Source organism: Mauremys reevesii, linkage group 2, assembly GCF_016161935.1.
Source record: "Mauremys reevesii isolate NIE-2019 linkage group 2, ASM1616193v1, whole genome shotgun sequence".
In the NCBI taxonomy this organism is placed as follows: Eukaryota; Metazoa; Chordata; order Testudines; family Geoemydidae; genus Mauremys; species Mauremys reevesii.
The window spans coordinates 56,382,750-56,402,578 of NC_052624.1; the positions used below are offsets into that span (position 1 = coordinate 56,382,750).

A 19,829-nucleotide genomic window follows, 5' to 3' on the forward strand; every position below is an offset into this window, starting at 1 on the left:
AAAACTACTGTGCTTCCCTAACTTTGGCATTTCTTGATCTGAACACTTAATTTTGAAAGCTTAACATTTACTTAATATAGTGTAATATAGGGACTTCTAAGGTTTTTTGTTTTTTTTTAAAGACAAATCCACATAAAAATGAGATTCACTCCCTTAGATACAGCAAAGTTGGCTTTAAAGAATATTCTGGAAGTTTTGGCTTGTTGTGATGGGAACTTTCTCACATACTTTAGAAGGGGACTTTTGTGGACCTCCTTCTTTCAAGATGCATAACTGGGAATGGTGCATTGCTCTATTGTGAAACTCTCAAGATGCTTCAGAGCAGCAGTTCTGCTAGATCCCTTTGCACCTCCAGTACACTTTTACCTAAATAACTAAGGGCTTCGCTTTAGCTTAATTCACTTAGGGATTGTCTACACTGGCAACACTTTAACGTGGCTTGTGTAGTCGCAGCACAGAGCTGGGAGATAGCTCTCCCAGCACTCTAAAAAAACCACCTCCACGAGAGGTGTATCTCCCAGCGCTGGTGCACTGTCTACACTGGTGCTTTACAGCGCTGAAACTTGCTGTGTCAGGGGGGTGTTTTTTCACACACCCGAGCGAGAAAGTTGCAGCGTTGTAAAGTGCCAGTGTAGACAAGCCCTTTGTGAACTAAGGCCTTTACTTCTAAATGAGATCATCCACTCAGGAGTTTAATGTACTTTAACTAATACACTTTGAAGTCACATCTTTAGGCCTGGTCTATACTTAAAATTTAAGTTGACATAGCTATTGTGCTTATGTGCATGAAAAATCCACACTTCTGAGCACCATAGTTATGCTGACCTAACCCCTGGTGTACACGCAACTAGGTCAACAGAAGAATGCTTCCATTGACTTAGCTACCATTGCTCAGGGAGGTGGTGTTCTTACAGTGATGGAAAAGTCAGTTCCGTCGCTGTACTTCACTACAGGGATATGCCAGCATAGCTAGGGCACCCTAACAATGCCACTATAGTCGCATAGTGTAGATACTGCTTTAGTTAATTTGGCCTAACTTCCTGTGTAGATAAGCCCTAAGGGTATATCTACACTGCAATGCAAGCCCAGGGTTAGAAGAATAGCAGCTACACTCATTTGTAACCCCAAGTTAAGAACCATTGAACCCTTGGTCCCTACCTGGGATTCTAGCAAGATTTCCATAGCTGCATACTTCACAAGCTTAGTAAGAAACCTTGTGCAAAATGTGAAGCACACAAAGAAGCATGCAATTTTCAGTATCATAATTCAGTCAAATCAAACCTAATCTTCACCAGAACACTCAAAAACACTTCTCAAAAAGCATTATTTTCAGCCACATTTCAATTTTCTATGTCCAGGTGTTTCAGCTGAAGAGCTGTTCAAAAATTATTTATCAAGAATTTGTAACGTCAAACCCCACATACGCCCACACACTTTTCACAACTCAATAAACAGCTCATCTGTTTTTGCACAAACTTTAAATAAAGGATCCCTTTTTGGCAGAACCCAAGCCTGGAAAATTTCATCCTGAAATAATGAAGAGTTTCAGAAAGTTGTAAGAAACTATAAAGGAGACTGGAATGGAAACCACTGAAGTGCTCAAACTGTCAAGACATATGTACATGCTTAATTGGGACTACTTATTACTGAATAAAGTTAAGACAATGGGGCTACTCACAGTACAGAAATTCAAACATATGCAAGTCTTTGCGGGATTTGGAGCCACTCTAGTCTCTGCTGCTCTCACCAAAGCACTTACAAATTATATAGTGCTTTGCAAACATTAAATACATTTTAAGATATCTGCAGCACAGATTTAATAGAAGAAAAAAACTGAGCTACACACTTAAGTCTACATCATTTAGATCCCAAGGCTAGAAAGGACCATTATGATAATCTTGTCTGACCTCCTGTATAACACAGGCCATAGAACTTTCCCAAAATAATTCCTACAGCATAGCTTTTAGAAAAGCATCCAATCTTGATTTAAAATTGCCAGCGATGAAGAATCCACCACAACCCATGGTAAGTTATACCAGTGGTTAATTACTCTCGCTGTTAAAAATGTATGCCTTATTTTGAGTCTGAATGTGTCTAGCTTCAATTTCCAGCCATTGGATTGTTATACTTTCTCTGCTAGATTGAAGAGCCAATTGTTAAATATTTTACACTGTAATCAAGTAACCCCTTAACTTTCTCTTTAATAAGATAAATAGATTGAGCTGACTCTTGCTATAAGGAATGTTTTCTAATCCTTTAATTGTTCTCTTGACTCCTCTCTGAATCCTTTCCAATTTATCAATATCCTTCTTAAATTCTGGACACCAGAACTGGTCACAGTATTCCAGTAGCAGTTGAACCAATGGCACATATAACCTCTCTACTCCTACTCAATATTCCTGTTTATGCATCCAAGGATCTCATTAGCCCTTTTAACCACAGTGTCACACTGGGAGCTCAAGTTCAACTGATTACCCACCATGACCACAAATCTTTTTCAGAGTCTGCTGGCACAGTTGAGGGCAACTGCACTTCTATTTCCCCTCAGTGGACCAGCCAGGTCACCCGCTCTCAGGCTTCCAGCTCCACAGCTGTTGCCTCTCTTGAGTGGAGACACACATTCCTCTCCCTTGTCATCAGGCTATTTCCAGGCTGCCCAGTTCCCTCCTTCACCATGTATTTCTCAGCACAGGTTTCCCAGGGATGCCTGCTTGCTTTCTCTTCAGAGACTGTTAGCACTTGTACTCACTACAGTGAAAACGTAACCACACAGCACTTCCTAGGAAAACCGACTTTATTAAGTTAAAAAGCATTACCAAGAAAACATTAAAAACGTTAAAAGAATGTGCATGCATGCTAATAAGCTTACCAGAATTAACCCCAACTCTAAAAGACTGGCAGGAGCTAGGATGACTATTTCCCAAAGGGAAAATGGGACATTGCACAGTGCTGGTCCGAAGGCACCCCTCACCCCACATGTAGCTAGTCCGAGTTCTGCTTCCCGCTCCCCCCCACCACCCATAAGGCTGGGGCTGGCATCGTTGCTTACCTCAGCCCTGCCTCTCTCCCTGCACGGGGCTGACATGGCTGCTCATCCCCCTCCTGCATATTCCTCCACACCGCACTCCACTTGTGTGTTAAAATAAAAAAATAATTTTAAAAAAAAGTGGGCATTTGTCCCATTTGCTCTTGCCAACTGATCAAGTCAGCAAGAGCAAACAGGACAAACACTCACTTCTGCCAAAAGAGTGGGGACAGCCAGGACAGGGCTTAAAAAAGGAACTGTCCACAGCAAAATAGCCCATATGGTCACCCTAGTAGGAGCAGTCCTTCAACTCCCCCATCTAATGGGATTCCTTGCAAACATTAAATACATTTTAAGATATCTGCAGCACAGATTTAATAGAAGGAATACGCCTTCATCACAGATTGAGCTGAAAACAAGCACTCAGTCTCCTGAGCCTCAGTAAGCCCAGTCCTCCAAACCTACCCTTGGCACTGTGGTCTTGTGTGGATAAGAGATCCTGTCTAATCAGGAAGAAGGCCATGAACCAGTTTAAATCCAGGCTATTTATCCAAGTCTGTTGGTCCCTGGAGAATCCAGTTTGAACTAGTATATGCATATCTTTCAGGAAGTGTGAGGCAGATGTAGAGGGCTCTTCTCTGAAGTTATTACTACATCTCCCCTTAATCTCCCCCTGCTGTTCTTTTTATCTTTCCATGGAAATATATACAATTGCACACCACCACAGACCATTGCATTTTTAATAATTCAACAAAGTTCATTCAGGATACTGCAGGAAGTTGTCAGTCTGCCACAACTGTTTCTTAGAATAGAGTTCCCCCATGCCATAAGTATGGCCTACATTCTTTGTTCCTAGATGTATATATTTAGATTTGGTAGTAGTATTAAAACACATATGGTTTTGTTGCACCCAGTTTACCAAGTAATTGAAATTGCTCTGTAGCAGTGACCTGTCCCTCTTTATTGCTTAGCACTCCCCCAGTTTTTTGTGTCATCTGCAAACTTCATCAGTAATGATTTTGTTTTCTTCCAAGTTATTAATAAAAATGTGAAATAGCAGAGGGCCAATAACCAATCTCTGTGGGATTCCACTAAAAACACCCATTCTATGATGATTTCCCATTTACAATTAAATTTTGAGGCCTACCAGTTAGCCAGTTTTTAATCCATTTAATGTGTGCCATGTTAATTTTATATCTTTCTAGGTTTGTTTTATCAAAATGAGATGCAGTATCAAGTCAAATTCTTTACAGAAGCATGACTATATTTGTCATTACTAGGCCAAACTATATAGAATATTTGTTTTCCCAAAAGAAAAGGCATATGGGTACATGACCGTCTAAATAGCATCCACGTGAAACGCATTTTATAAAGCAGAATCTAGTGTGTGTTTAAGAAGAGATATACTATACTTGGGCCACATAAAGAATCATATTTTTAGAGTAGCATCTATAAAAAGCATCATGAGTGTAGCATAATCCCGGAAATGTTAAGGAAACAAAAGAGCAACGCTAACAATAATTTAAAGTGGGTCTGTTTGGGGGAAGTAGGGAGGAGAAAGGGGTGCTCACTGACAAGCTGATAATACTTATAAGAATAATAGAAAACTATTTAAGAACATGAGTATATGAATGCAAATTGAGCATTAAAAGTGTTTTTATTATTTTGATTAAACGTAAGTAACTATGGACTACTGAAATTGAAGGAGGAATGATGCTTCTACAAAAAAACATCAACTGAAGATCAAGATGAATCATCTACATCAGGGGTCGGCAACCTACAGCACACATGCCAAAGGTGGCACGCAAGCCGATTTTTGATGGCACGCGCTGCTCTGGGATTCCGCCTGCTGCCCCGTTGACAGATGGGGTCCCGGCCGCCGGCCCCCCTCAGCCCACTACCAGCCTGGGGTTCTGCTCACCAAGGCCAGCTGCTGGGACCCCAACTGGCAAGGGGCCGACAGCCGGAACCCCAGACCGGCAGCAGACTGAGTGCTACTGGCACCCCAGACTGGCAGCGGACTGAGCCACTCAGCCCCCCACCGACCCACTCAGCCCGCTGCCGGCTGAGTAAATGGAACCCCAGACCGGCAGCGGGCTGAGCAGGACCAGTGGCTGGACCCCAGACCGGCGGCGGGCTGAGCAGGTTTGGTGGCTGGAACCCCAGACAACAATCCCAGGGAAGGATCACACTAAATTGATAAGATCTGCATTTTAATTTTATTTTAAATGAAGCTAGATAAATATTTTTAAAACCTTATTTACTTTAAACACAACAATAGTTTATTGATATAATATAGACAGAGAGAGACCGTCTACAAAACATTAAGACACGGAAAACCTTAAATTACAGAGAATTTGGCACACCACTTCTGAAAGGTTGCCAACCCCTGATCTACATAGCACTTACAAATATCTCCTCTGACCCCAACATCAAGTCATAAGTTTGGTTCAAAGCTTATGTTTTGTTTACTTAGCAAAATAATTTATACTTTTTAATTTTACACATTAACTTCACTTAAGGTGAGCTACTCTTAAAGTTCCCTGTTTTTGATACCGCCTGAAAATTTTAGGGAGTTTCTTTTGGCAAATAAAAAGGCACAAAACATTTGTCACCTACTGATTTCCTCTCCAGTTAGAAGTCTTCAGCAATGGCCTCTTTATGAAACTGATTATAAGCAGCATGAAGCAGCCAGTGGGGAAGCCTGGAGCTGTATGAATCTCTTTTAGTATACAGTATTTGTGGATAACTTTTGCTGGTAGGATTTTAATCAAGAAATCAAATTTAAACCCAAAGCTTGAAAAACTGGTAATCTTTATTCATTTTGGGTAGCATTCTTCACTTCACAACTCAAATTGGAAAATATTATAAGCAACTATTAGCAGGGCCGGCTCTACAGTTTTCACCGCCCCAAGCAGCGCGCTGAATTGCTGCCGCAGGTGGGGGGGGAGGGAGTCCGTGTGCTCTTACGGCAGCAGGCGCGTTTGCGCGGCGGTGGCAATTCGGCGGCAGCTTCTATGTTTAGCTGAAGCCGCTGCGGACAGCTAAACTTAGAAGCTGCTGCTGAATTGCCGCCGCCACGGAAACGCGCGTGCCTCCCTAACGGCGCACAGACAGCCCCCGCCGCGGCAATTCAGCGCGCTGCTTGGGGGCAAAACAACAGGGACTGCCGCCCCTTGCAGAATGCCGCTCCAAGCACCAGCTTGGAATGCTGGTGCCTGGAGCCGGCCCTGATTATTAGTATGAATTCTGATGATGTACCTTGAAGTATCACCAAGAGATATCACAAAAATCAACAGAACAAGTTTCAACCTCAAAGCAGCTCACTGCTATTATAGGAACTCCTCAGCAATCCTTTTAGATATAAAGCCCCTTGGATATAAGAGCATGCTAAATATGAATTTGGTACTAATCATTCACCCAAGATTGTTAAAATCTGTACTAATTTAAAATAAATACAATCTGAGGTGATACGGTTTTACTGCTGAAATACTGCACATAAAGTATTACATATACACAATACTTATTGACCATTACTCAAAGTAGTCCATTTACTTCAAAACAAAATACCACCAAATAGTTCATGTTCAAACGAAGATTTTTATTTTACACGTATTATTTAGTCTGCAAGTTTTTGTCCTGTTACATTAACATGAACACTTCCCACAAATACTGCACTGCACCCAGGAACTTACATTTCAATGAGATAAAAGGATATGCAAATCAGAAGCTTAAAATGTCCTCCTTCATGACCAATAAAAATCAGATGCTTCAGGTGTCAAAAGCAGCATCACTTCCCTTTAATACCACTTTCCCTCACACATAACATGTGACAAAACTATATATTGTTTAGAGGAATTAGCCTCTATCCCAGGGGTCTTAAACATGCGGCCTGTAGAGTTATTTGCTGCATCCCACCAAGCTCCGCCCCCCCCCCCCCCGAGTTATTTCCTGGAGCCGCCAAGTTCCCCTCACCTGCTGTCCCCTACAGCACACCAGATCCCCGCGCCTCTGCCTACCTCCAAGCGCTTCCTGCCGCCAAACAGCTGTTTTGTGGCACTTAGCACTTTCCAGGAGGGAGGGGGGAGGAGCCGCGCGCTATGGGGAGGAGGCAAAGAAGAGGCAGGGATTTGGGGAAGGGGTTAGAATAGGGGCAGTGAGGGGGTGGAGTTGGGGTGGGGACTTTGGGGAAGGGGTTGGAATGAGGGCGGGGAAGGGGTGGAAAGAGGCGGGGCGGAAAGAGGCAGGGCTGGAGGAGGCAGGGAAGAGGGAGGCTTTTGTGCCTTTATATGAAAAGGTGTCAGTGATGCGGCCCTCAGGCCAACATACTAGCCCTCATGGTGATTTGAGTTTGAGATCCCTGATCTATCCCTTCTTTGCAGGTAGGTGTACTTAAATGACAGACCAGAATATGAACAGGGACTATGGAGCGGGATCATGCCTTATATATGTTTGTACACTAAGCACATTATTGATTATCTGAATGCCAGCAATCTTTTAAAGAAAGGAAACTTACAAACATATGAAACCCATATCACTTAAGGCATCTGATAAACTATGGCAGACATCACATTGCACTCCCAGCCTCTTGGTGCAGCAGTCATACTTTTCTGTTTTATATACACCAAGCACACTAATGACACTCAGGCCTTGCCTGCACTTAAAACTCTACAGCAGCACAGCTCCACAGTAGCGCTTCATCATAGACACTACCTACACATCAGCATTGGTAATCCACCTTCCTGCAAGGTGGTAGTTAGGTGATGAAAGAATTCCTCCATTGACCTAGCACTGTCTACATGGGGATTTAGAGTGGTTTAACTATGCTGCTTAGGGATATGGATTTTTCACATCCCTGAGCGACGTAGTTACACTGACCTAATTTTCTAGTGTAGACCGGGCAACGGATACTTTGGATTTACATTATACTTTATGTGCTATACAACACTACCTTAAGCGTCAAAACACACTTGTAAGGAAGGCAAAACTCCCCAAACTGTCATGGGGAAACTGAGGCAGACAAGTTACAGGAAGTGCCTACAGCCATACCACCAAGGCAACAGCAGAGCAGGATTGGAACCCAGGAATTCCTGCTTCTCAGCCCTTTACCCCAATCAGCTTCGATGTCCAATTAATAAATACGGACGTAATTAAGGCAAAGCGTGAACTAAGCACACAGTGCACCAGGGATCCCACACAGGGTGCTTAACAGAGATGGGGTGCTACTCAAGCTAAAGGCCAGTCGTGTGGGGCTGGGGGAGGCACTTCGATCTCTGGCCAGACTAGGCTGAGGGACCTGGGCCTCTGGAATGACTAACGCCCAAAGCAGGGGCGGCTGCACTTCATAACAACACCCCGGCCCAGAGCGGGGCCGGCCCAGCGGCTCCTCCGAGAGCCTCCCCCAGCCGGAAGGGACTAATCGCCGCGACTGGCTCCCGAGGTGATTAACGATGGTGAGGGGGCCCAGCCCCCGTGCCGGGCAGCGCAAGGGGACGGGAGCCGCTGTCTGGCATGGGCTCCCAGCCCAGTCCGGCGCTGGGGGGCCAGGCCCCGGGGAGACCCGCACAGCGGGAGATGGGGAGGGGGCTGCTCCTCCCGGCCTCGCTGGGCTCTTACCTCTGCTAACATTATTGCCCCGCTGCGGACTCCCCCGGCTCTAGCCCCGCTGCATGGTGCCCGCAGCAGCCCGGGAAAGACTCCCCCGCTCCGCTGCGCGGCGGGCGCTGCCGGCTCCCTGCTGCCCTCCTCAGCGGCCGTTTGCTACCCTCAGCCTCGCCGCTGCCTCCGCAGCTCGGTCCGGAGCGGCCGCCATCTTGGGAGGGCTACGTGAGCCGCCGCCGCCGGCGCGCCCGCCCATTGGGGCCGCAGGATGCGGAGACGGGGAGCCGCCCCCACCTGGCCTATCTCCGTCCCGGGCCTGGCCCTGCGCTCCCCACCTGGGCATGGGCGCGACGTGACTAGAGCAGCAGCCCCCATAGGGGGTCGCTCCCGTGCGGGGCAGCCTGGGCTAGTCAGTCAGGGCAATGGCCAGTGGCTCTGAGGCAGCAGCAGTAGCCGGGGAACTTAGGACCCAGCTTGGAGCCTGGGCCTGCGCTGGGAAATGCACCTCAGTGAGCAGCGCCGTGTTCGCCCCGGCCCGGCCCAGGGGTTGAATACAAACAACTTCGTGGATGATGATGGTATATGGGGGTCTTGAAATGGCCCACGTGTCAGCAGCTGGTGGGGGTGGTTTGATTGGGGGCTTGCTAGCGCTCCAGAAAGTTGGTCTTTGTTTTACTAGCTGGCTCCTTGGGGGTTTGGTCCTGTGCCCGCTGAATTTCGCTTGCTCGCGTAGCTCACTGCTGCCTCCAGGTGCAGCTGGAGCTGAGAAACGCCTAGGACATCAGACCTCCTATGGGGTTAACTGCTCTCTAGCATCAGTTTTTAGGGCAGCAAGTATTTTCTTAGATGATCAGCACAATTCGGGAGGCGGGGAGTAAATTGGGTAAAACTTCCACAGATTTTGCTGCATTATTAGGAAAGCAGAAATATAAATGTATAAAAGTACTGATATCTTGCTCTTTCAAAAATACACACATGCTTAACTTGGCCCACGTTAATAGTCCCACGGAAGTCTGTAGGAGTTCCGTGCATCAGTCTTTGCAGGACCAGGACCTTAAATTTCAAACAATTTACAGGGGAATCTGTCTAGACAGTTCAGTATTCGTATTATACTAAATATTAAGTATAAGTATTTTAATTATACTAAAATTAAATTATTAAAGCATTCAGTTTGTTCTGAAAGCAAAACTCCATGAGCCCTGGCAGATCTTCAGCAGTATGAAATTAGGCATGGGTAAGTGAAGTGTAGGGAGGAGTGGATAAAGGCTTATTGCATCACAGGTCTCATATGATGTGCATGAACGGAGAAGTAGTAGTAGAAGTTAGTTGCAAGGAAAAGCCTGGAACCAGAAATGGACTTCAGGGGACTTTATATTTGATCTAGTTTGGACTTGGGAAGGGGAGGAGACGTGTTTTCTTTATAGTAGAGGGGTGAGTGGGAGTGAGTAATGGAGAACTCCCCTAGGACTTCTGAGTCTAGAAGTTTAACTTATCTGCTGCTTACATTAAGGTTTACTAATAGAGTGTTGTCAACTCTTGCAAGTTTTATCATGAATCTTATAATTATTTTTGTCCTAAAGCCCCAGTTCCTGGAGTCATGTGAATTTCAGCTTTCATTAAAAAAAAATCTAGTCCTCACAGCTGCAGAGAAAAGCTTGAAAAGGTGAACCGTACAGGTTAAAAACCAGAATGCAAATTAAAAACCCAAAATGTTTTATTGATTTTTTAAATCATTATTTAAGCCACATTTCATGATTTTTGAATGCTAGGGCTTGGCAATTACTGTTAATACCATCTCTGAGTGGATACCTCAGAGAAGCCCAAAACATTAGTAAACAAAATGGTTGTTAGACTGTTACATCCTATGTTATTGTTGCTTTGTAGCTATTACAACAAACTCATAAAGTAATTGTTAAAAAATATTCTGCCATGAAAGCTGTAAACTAACAATAGGTATTCCACTGCATCAGGCATTTGGATTTTCTTTGCATATTATAAAAAAGGATATAAAATAATATAGCTTAATTTTCTTTCACACAAAGGACATTTGTTTGGCAGAACTAAAAAAAATATACATTGAAGTAAGTCTGCATTCACAACATTCAAGTCTTCATCACATATCTAATTGCATTCAGCCAGTTACCTGCACCGTGCTTAGAGACAGTTCTGAAGGGAGCAATAGTATACCAGAGTGCTTGGTAAACCATCAGTTGGGTAGTTATGCAAAAACGAGTGTGAGCACATAGTCACATAGCTATTTTTATATTGGTTGTATGCAAATTAGTTAACATCCACAGGCTGCCATGAGTGTGTTCTCTATGGGTGAGGTATAGAACTATCCAAATGATAAGATAAATTACTGTTTATAAAATTTAGGGAGAAATCCTGAGAGAAATAGGAACTGCAACTATAGGGATTACCAGTAAGTGAACATATATAGAGAAAGGTTCATTGTGTTTTGCTGTACTTGAATCATAGATGGTGTTCTAGTAAAATGGATATTTTGTGATTAGAATCAATTATCTCCTCTTTTTGCATCTTGAGTACCGTTAAGAGCATAGAGTGGGATTTTCAGAAAAACCCTAAATGAATTAGGAGCATAAGTCCCACTGAAGAAGAAAAAACACTTTTGAGAACCCCACTCTAATTTCTTAAGTGTGCTAGGTGCAGAAAGAAGGGACAATTGGTTCTTATAAAACAAAACATCCATTTGAAAGTCAACAGAACTTGTGCTTCTAATTCATTTAAGCACTTTTGAAAATCCCAACTGTCAATGTTACAAGAGTAGACTATTAGGCTGGGCAACTGTACATGCTACTGTGTCAAATGTCCCAAATTCTGGAACAGTATTCTTAGCCTTGAACTTTTGTGTGTGTGTGGGTGGGTAGGAACAAAAACAGCTCTTACCTTATGGTAAGATTTTTTTTTCTCCCCTCTTAAATGTGTATATTATGATATGTTATGCACACACAGGGAAACGTACTTCAGAGATTGCCAGTGATGACATAATCTTGGTTTAGTTGAACAAACAAACTCAATCTTCCACTCCTCTTCCTTCTCATAGTACAAGTAGCACTTCCCATCTGCACTGAGTTCAGTCAGGAAGCTTGAATTGGCCTCAACACAACATGTATCATTTTCAAATTATTCAAGCCAAGTTCAGTTATATACACATATAGATTTTTTTCTTGTCATTAAAAACAAATCCTAATTAATACTTTATGCCTGACTTCTTCAGACCTATCCCTACTTCTGCCTGACAGCTGGCAATGCCAGACAACATGCTGTGCAGGGAACCACCTAGCATTCCTGTACTGGTGCAATTAAGCTACTGAATAGTGTATTCAGTACTGGTCTTTATCCCTGTATCTCAGAAGGATCCCGTGGATGTGAAACATCAATATTGATGCAAAAATGATTAGTTGTGAATGTTATAATATTGTATTCTAACTTTAGGTTATTAGTAGTCTGACTTCAGAAGGGAAAAATAAAGTGGCTGCAAACAGCAGGAAGGAGGCTGCAAGGGAGGGCAGGACCACAAAGGCATTTACACGGTGGAACAGGAAACAGCCTAGCAGAGGAGTTATTAACATGGAGCAGCAGTGGAAGAGTGCAGTGGGGAAGAGAAATGAAGGTCTCAGAGCGGAGTAGAAATTGAGGGATTAGGAGAGGAAGGCCTGCTGAGATTAGAATTGAAGTGTAAGGAAGCGAGAGAGCTTCATTTGCGTGGGTCATTGGTAGATTATGAGGAGTTGTGTAGTGAGGTTCTCCTGGAATGCAGAAATTTACATTTGCACATCTTATGCACACTTTTTCCAGTATAAACCAGTCTGGAAACAAGGCCATTCATACTAGATAAAAGGATGGCAATATGGATGGTCCCTTCAACAGAACCACCAAAGATAAGATCAAGCCCTGTCCCATAAAACCCAAGGACCAAACACTTATTTGCTCTTCAACAGGGACCAGCTTCAAGGGACAATCCTGATACTAGGCTTGATGAATCATTCACAAAAGTGCCAAGATCACCTATGTAATTGTCCTTGGACAGCTACAAAGTGGCTTTGATATGGCGTATGATGTATAGTTTTAACTGTAACAAACTGAATAAAACTTTACATAAAAGCAGTGGTGAGCTGCAGCCGGTTCGCACCGGTTCGCGAGAACCGGTTATTAAATTTAGAAGCCCCTTTAGAACCGGTTATTCCTGGAGGAACAACTAGTTCCAAAAGGGCTTTTAAATTTAACAAAAGCTCTAGCAGCTCTCTACCCTTCCCCCGGCCCCAGCTCACCTTACTCCACCTCTGCCTCCTCTTCAGAAGCTCCTCCAGCTTCTCCTCCCCCTCCCCAGCTTCCCGCGAATCAGCTGTTCGCGCGGGAAGCCTGGGAGGGCTGAGAAGGCTTCCACCAGGTGAGCTGGGGCCAGGGGGTGGGGGCACCAGCGGGAAGAGGGCTCCAGGCGCCGTGCTGCCCGGCGAGGTCACGGCCGGACCCTGGGGCCGGGAGGCGCGGCTCCTGCCCCCCGGATCCAGCTGCGACCTCGCCAGGCGGCGCGGCTCCTGCCCGGGTCTGGGTCCAGCGGGGCAGCGCGGCTCCAGCACAGCCCCCGGGTCCGGCCAGGCGGCGCGGCTCCAGCACGGCCCCCGGGTCTGGCACCAACGTCGGCTGGGTGGCTCCAGTCCCAGCCCCAGCCCAGCTCGGCCCCCACCTCCAGGCAGCATGGTAAGGGGGCAGGGGAGTTGGGGGGGTGGATTAGTGTTGGAGCGGTCAGAGGGCAGGGAACAGGGGGATTGAACGGGTGTAAGGGTCCCGGGGGGGCAGTCAGAAAGGAGCAGGGGTTGGATGGGATGGTGGGGGGCAGTTAGGGGTAGGGATTCCAGGGACAGTCGGGACAGAGAGAAGGGGTGGTTGGATGGGGTGTATGGGTCCCGGGGTGCCATCAGGAATGAGAGAGGGGGTTGGATGAGGTGGCAAGGGGCAGTCAGGGGACAGGGAAGGGGGGTGGATAGGGCATGGGTCAGGGGGGCTGTCAAGGAACATGGGGGGGTTGGATGGGGCAGGAGTCCCGGGGGGGCATGACCCCCTCATGGGGTGAGGAGGAGGGAACCGGTTGTTAATATTTTGGCAGCTCATCACTGCATAAAAGGTTGGGCACCCTATTCTTTCTTGCAGATTCTAGTAAATGTCATAAAGTGTTTATTGGGAAACCTACAGTCGGAGCCAATAAGGCTTTTCATGTGAAGACCCTAAAGCTCTTCAACTCCTGGTACACTTTGCATATCACCAAAAGGGTTTGGTGTACCACACCAGCTCATCCACAGCTTTCCCTGACCCAAGCTTGCCTGAAGGACAATCCCAGATTTTTTTTTTTGAACTTTTGCAGCACTGAGACTCTGCAAAGCAATATTTAATGTATTCCTTGGTGAACTTTGCTTCTAAGCCTGCAGCCTACACACAGACCACCAGGACAGAGCTGAACAGAGAATCTGGAGTCCTGCCCTTCTGTTCCTTTAGGTCTGCTGTGCACCCCTGGATGCAACGTGAAATTTACTAGTGATTCTAGTAAATTACAGTTTGTGAAAACTGCCCCTCAACAAAGTTTGGATATGGGCAGAAGGACACAAAAAAGACTAAAGGAAGATGATAGAAGAACACGGGGGAGTGTAAAGAAAGAGATCAAATAGAAAAGATGCAGCAGTAGAGGGAAGAGATGCTGCTCTGACCTGAAAATGAGACAACAGAGGGGAAAGTATTAATTTTTCAGAGACTAAAAGGAGGACAGTGGTGTTTGCAGGGCTGTCAACCCACCTGGAAGGCAAAAACCAACAAACTCAGCGAATCACTGATCATCTGCATTTGGAGAGGGCATATACTCCAGCTCCATCCCAGAAGGTCCAAAATACAGGAGAGAAGACCAAGGGGAAGGGGAAAGATTTGAACAGTGAGGAGGCAGGAGAAGGAAAACACTAAAAGCAAGAGGTAGAGAAGGCCAGATCAAAGAAAAGGGTCTACAAAAGAAAAGTGGAGAATAGGAAAAGAAGAGGAGACAAAGTTTGTTCTATACAGCTCTTTGCTTTAATAATTATTAGGCATTTTCTAATTTGAAAAAAAATCAGCAAAAACAAAATCTGAAATCTCCCACTTTTCTTGGTAGGAGAACCTCTCCCTACTTTTACATATTTTTGATCAGCCTCACTCTTTATTTTGACAGAATGTGTAGTTTAGGAATGGATAGATCCAAGTTTGACTTGATTCAATTATTCAGCCACCTTTGTTGTTTTCGTGACCCTTCCTGGCAGTCTGTTGGAAAAATGTCTATCTATACATAGCAAATCAAATGCCTTATGTGATGGAATAGCTGTTGATGTGAGACACTTTTCAAGATTTGATACTGTTGCTAATATCTGATTGCCTAACGTGACTGAGGGTACGTCTACACTACGGGATTATTCCGAATTTGCATAAACCGGTTTTGTAAAACAGATTGTATAAAATCGAGTGCGTGCGGCCACACTAAACACATTAAATCGGTGGTGTGCGTCCACGGTCCGAGGCTAGCATCGACTTCTGGAGCGTTGCACTGTGGGTAGCTATTCCGTAGCTATCCCATAGTTCCCGCAGCCTCCCCTGCCCCTTGGAATCATTGTCGCGGGTGGTTCTGGGTAAATGTCGTCAGTCACTCCTTCCTCTGGGAAAGCAACGGCAGACAAGCATTTTGCGCCTTTTTTCCCTGGATTGCCCTGGCAGATGCCATAGCATGGCAATCATGGAGCCTGTTTTGCCTTTTGTGACTGTCACTGTATGTGTACTAGATGCCGCTGACAGAGGCGATTCAGCAGCGCTACACAGCAGCATGCTTTTGCTTTTGCATGACAGCAGAGATGGTTACCAGCCATACTGCACCATCTACCAATCCATAAATTGGTAAAAAGATGATCATGGCTACCAGTCGTTTTGCACCATTTGCTGCTGTCATAAGTGCCCCTGGCTGCTCTTAGCCAGGGGCGCAAAAGCCAAAATTGGGAATGACTCCCTGAGTCAATCCCTCCTTTTTGGTATCTAAAAATAGAATCAGTCCTGCCTAGAATATGGGCAAGTGTACTAGAGAACCACTGTATTAGAGAGCACAGCTGCTCTGTGTCAGATCCTGCAGAAATTATGAGCTGTATGCTATTCACAGGGGGTGCTCCTGCAACAACCCCACCTGTTGATTCCGTTCTTCCCCCAGCCTTCCTGGGCTACCGTAGCATTGTCCCCCCACTTGTGTGATGAAGTAATAAAGAATGCAGGAATAAGACACACTGACTTGTTAGTGAGAAATGAGTGGAAGGCAGCCTCCAGCTGCTATGATAGTCCAGACAGGACAGTAAGGAGTGTGGAGGAGAGGAGCCCAGCATCCCTCTGCTAGTCCAGGGGCAACTGAATCTTTTTTTTACACATGAAGGGTGGGGGCTGACAGAGCTCAGCCCCCTGTTGCTATGATGATGATGGTTATCAGCCATATTGCACCATCTACCAGGAAAAATTAGGGCCAGGCACCCTTGATCGACCTTTCGGATGCTAGTCAGCATGGTTACCAGCCCTTTTGCACTGCCCCATGTGCCAATAGGCTGATGATGAGGACGGGTACCAGTCGTTTTGTACCATCAGTCACCCATGGCGGGGGGGGGGGGAGCAAGGATGTTGGTGTTCAGTGCTGCAGCATTGCGTCTATCTGCAGCATTCAGTAAAGATAGGGTGACATGTAAAAGAGTCAAGAGAGGATTGTTTTCCCTTTCACTTCTGGGGGTGGGTGGGGGGGTGCGTAAATTGCCGAGTTATGCCCTGACCCACCACGGACACTGTGTTTGACCCTAGAAGCATTTGGAGCTCAGCCAAGAATGCAAATGCTTTTCAGAGAGACTGCAGGAACTGTGGGATAGCTTGAGTCCTCCAGTCCATGAGCGTCCATTTGATTCCTTGGCTTTCCGTTACGCTTGTCACGCAGCAGTGCGCTGAGTCCCTGCTATGGCGTCTGTCTGGAGATTTTTTAAAAATGTTTTTTAATTCGTCTTCTGTAATGGAGCGCTGATAGAACAGATTTGCCTGCCCTTACAGCGATCACGTCCGCATGGTCCATGCGGGAGCTCTTTCTTTATTTTGATTTTTAACTGCATCGCCACACGTGCTGATCGGAGCTCCACGCTGGGCAAACAGGAAATATTCAAAAGTTCGCGGGGCTTTTCCTGTCTACCTGGCCACTGCATCCGAGTTCAGATTGCTGTCCAGAGCGGTCAGTGGTGCACTGTGGGATACCGCCCGGAGGCCAATACCGTCGATCTGCGGCCACACTAACCCTAATCCGATATGGTAATACCGATATTAGTGCTACTCCTCTCGTTAGGGAGGAGTACAGAAACCGGTTTAAAGAGCCCTTTATACCGATATAAAGGGCCTCTTAGTGTGGATGGGTGTGGCGTTAAATCGGTTTAATGCTCCTAAAACCGGTTTAAACGCGTAGTGTAGACTAGGCTTGTGCTTTTCTTTCAAAGAGGACCCAGAGGGTTGTGATGCTGCTTCTACCCCAGGACGCTCATATTCCAAATCTCACAGGATTCCCTCCTGCCACCATTTCTGCTTAGTGTGCATATGAGCCCATTAGAGAAGACTGGAAGATGTTTTGGGCTGCTTTACCATCAGTATGCTAGTGAGACTCAGCTCTACAGCTTCTTATTGAATAGAGAAACCTCCATCTCCTTGGTTTCCCACTGTTTAGCTGAGGAAAGGTATAAGAAGAAAAATAACTGGTTTAGCACAAGAGGTCATGACTGAAAGGATCAATCCAGACAAGGTTGATATTGGCAGTTAGGAGAAAGGATCTTGAGGAAATGACAGGTGTTATCACTGCTTCTTACATTGTGAGGGGGATGTGATGCCCGCCCTTCCTGTCAATATTTTAGCAGTTTTCGTAGAATTATCATTGCTCCTTGTGGCCTGAAGTGCCTTTCATCATGTTTGGCCTTTCCTCCCTGATACGGAGTTCACTACAGTTACACATACATTTGTCACCTCCATTATGCTACGCTGGACTACTCCAAGGGCTTTAGATTTTCTTTACTGTTTTTACTTATTTGGAGCATTCAGGAGCTAGTTTTTATACTTCTGCATTTAGAAAAATGGATTTATTTTTATGGAGACAGCATAATTTAGAGATTAAATCGTTTCATTAGTCTGTAATGACAGTGACTAAGATCATTTCAGAACAATGACGCAAGCATCAGTCACTCAGCTTCTGGCCATTCATTATCTGAACAGCATGCAAACAGAATGCTTCCTGCGCCACTTACCACGCTGTTGCTGCTGTGGCAACAAGTAAATGAAAGAGAGTAGTCAGCATGTTTGGGAAAATAGGGGTTTTAACTGGCCTGTTTTTATTAGTATTTCTTTCTTTAAATGGACTTTTAAAAGATCATTTTTTATTGCTTGCTTTCATTTTAAAGTGAAATCCTTCTTGAAGGCCAGACACTTCAGTTAGTATGGAATATGTGGCCACATGTCACAGAAGTGGGTCAGGAGTTACAGGAATACATCTCTGTGCTCTGCAAATGCGTCCTGTCCCCATCAAGGTATTGGGTATTATCTATACAAATCTAAGTGACCTTTGAGCTGTCTGTCTGAGTGATGTCTCTCTCTCCTATGCCCTCTTGTAAAATGTTTGAATGCTCTTCCTCTTTGTCTTAAGGTCTGAACACCTACCGGTGGCTGACAGATTATTGTGGATGAAGGGCCCCCAGCTGCTTCCTCTTGGGCTCCATTTGAGCGTGACCATTTTTAGAACACACTATAGCCTATATTTGCTTGCTCGGGCTATTTCTTTTGTCAGTGATCAGAGGTGCTAAAGTTAGGGATGGGCTTTATTTATTCCAGTAGTTAGCAAGCAGGATTTGTTTGAATCTTTGTAACATGCACCCCTCTCCTTATGAAGATATGGACAATACCATTTATTAAAATAAAGTATGGGGCCACAGTACTGATATCAGCAGGTCATGAAACTGGTTGTGGGGAGTCTCTAGTGATCCTCTGTATAACATAGAGAGCACAGGTGACAGGCCACACACAAAGGTGCTGCAATGTGGTGCTTTGTAGGTTGAGATTACTCAGGATTTCTAAAGGAATTAGGAGATTCTTGGGTGGGAATGAAAAACTGAATCAATGTAATACATTTGACAAAGAAAGGAGGACAGTGTCGCATTAATGGCTGAATGACCCAATGATAGAAGGAGCCAAAAGAAAAGGTGTCTTAGGCTATGTCTACACTAGGGAGTTTACAGTGGCATGGCCAAACCGATGCAGCTGCACCCGTGGGTGGCAGGTTTGTAGAAATTTTGGTAGTGCCCAAAACCCCCACCCCCAAAAAAACTCCGCCCCCCACCTGCCCAAGGCTCTAGGAGGGGGTTTGAGTGGGGGAGGAGGTCTGGGGTGCAGGTGCTGGGAGGGAGTTTGGGGATGGGAGGGGGTGTGGAGAGAGGGAGTGCAGGCTCTGGGAGGGAGTTTGGGGGAGGGAGAGGGTGCAGGGGTGGGGCTGGGTTTGGGGTGGGGCTGGGGATGAGGGGTTCATGATGCAGGAGGGGGCTCAGGGTTGGGACAGATGGTTAGGGTGCAGGGGGATGAGGGCTCTGGCTGGGGCTGGAGATGAGGGGCTTGAGGTGTGGGAGGGGCTCAGGGCGAGTGTAGGGGGTGAGGGGTCTGGGGCTGGGAATGAGGGGTTTGGGGTATTGGAGGGGCTCAGAGCAAGAGTAGGAGTGTGGGGGGTGATGGCTCTGGCTGGGGCTGGTGATGAGGGTTTTGGGGTGTTGGAGAGGCTCAGGACTAGAGCAGAGGATAGGGGTGTAGGGGGTGAGGGCTCTGGGGCTGGGGGGTTTGGCATATTGGAGAGGCTCAGGGCTGGGGCAGAGGGTTAGGGTGCTGCGGAATGAGGGCTCTGTCTGGGACAGGGATAAGGTGTTTGGGGTGCTGGAGGGTCTCAGGGCTAGTGCAGAGGGTTGGGGTGCAGGGTGTGTGTGAGGGCTCTGGGGCTGCAGATGAGGGGTTTGTGGTGTTGGAGGGGGCTCAGGGCTAAGGCAGAGGGTTGGAGTGCAGGGGGATGAGGGCTCTGGCTGAGACTGGGGATAAGGTGTTTAGGGTGTTGGAGGGGCGAGGGTAGAGGATTGAGGGTGTGGTGGGG

General features: G+C 46.0%; 1 protein-coding gene across 3 annotated transcripts in view; it reads right to left on the minus strand.

The window, feature by feature from the left end:
* SNX13 (sorting nexin 13) overlaps positions 1-8,878 on the minus strand; it is a 164,941-nt gene extending 156,063 nt beyond the window's left edge. For 2 of the 3 annotated variants that reach the window (XM_039523421.1, XM_039523419.1), the window contains exon 1: positions 8,642-8,877. Coding sequence is in view for 2 of the 3 variants with exons in the window: in XM_039523419.1 (XP_039379353.1) it covers positions 8,642-8,653 (12 nt within the window). In the remaining variant the exon portion in view is untranslated. Of the gene's footprint in view, positions 1-8,641 lie in introns of all 3 variants that reach the window. The other variant, XM_039523420.1, reaches the window with a different exon arrangement.
* Between the last annotated feature and the right edge of the window lie 10,951 nt (positions 8,879-19,829).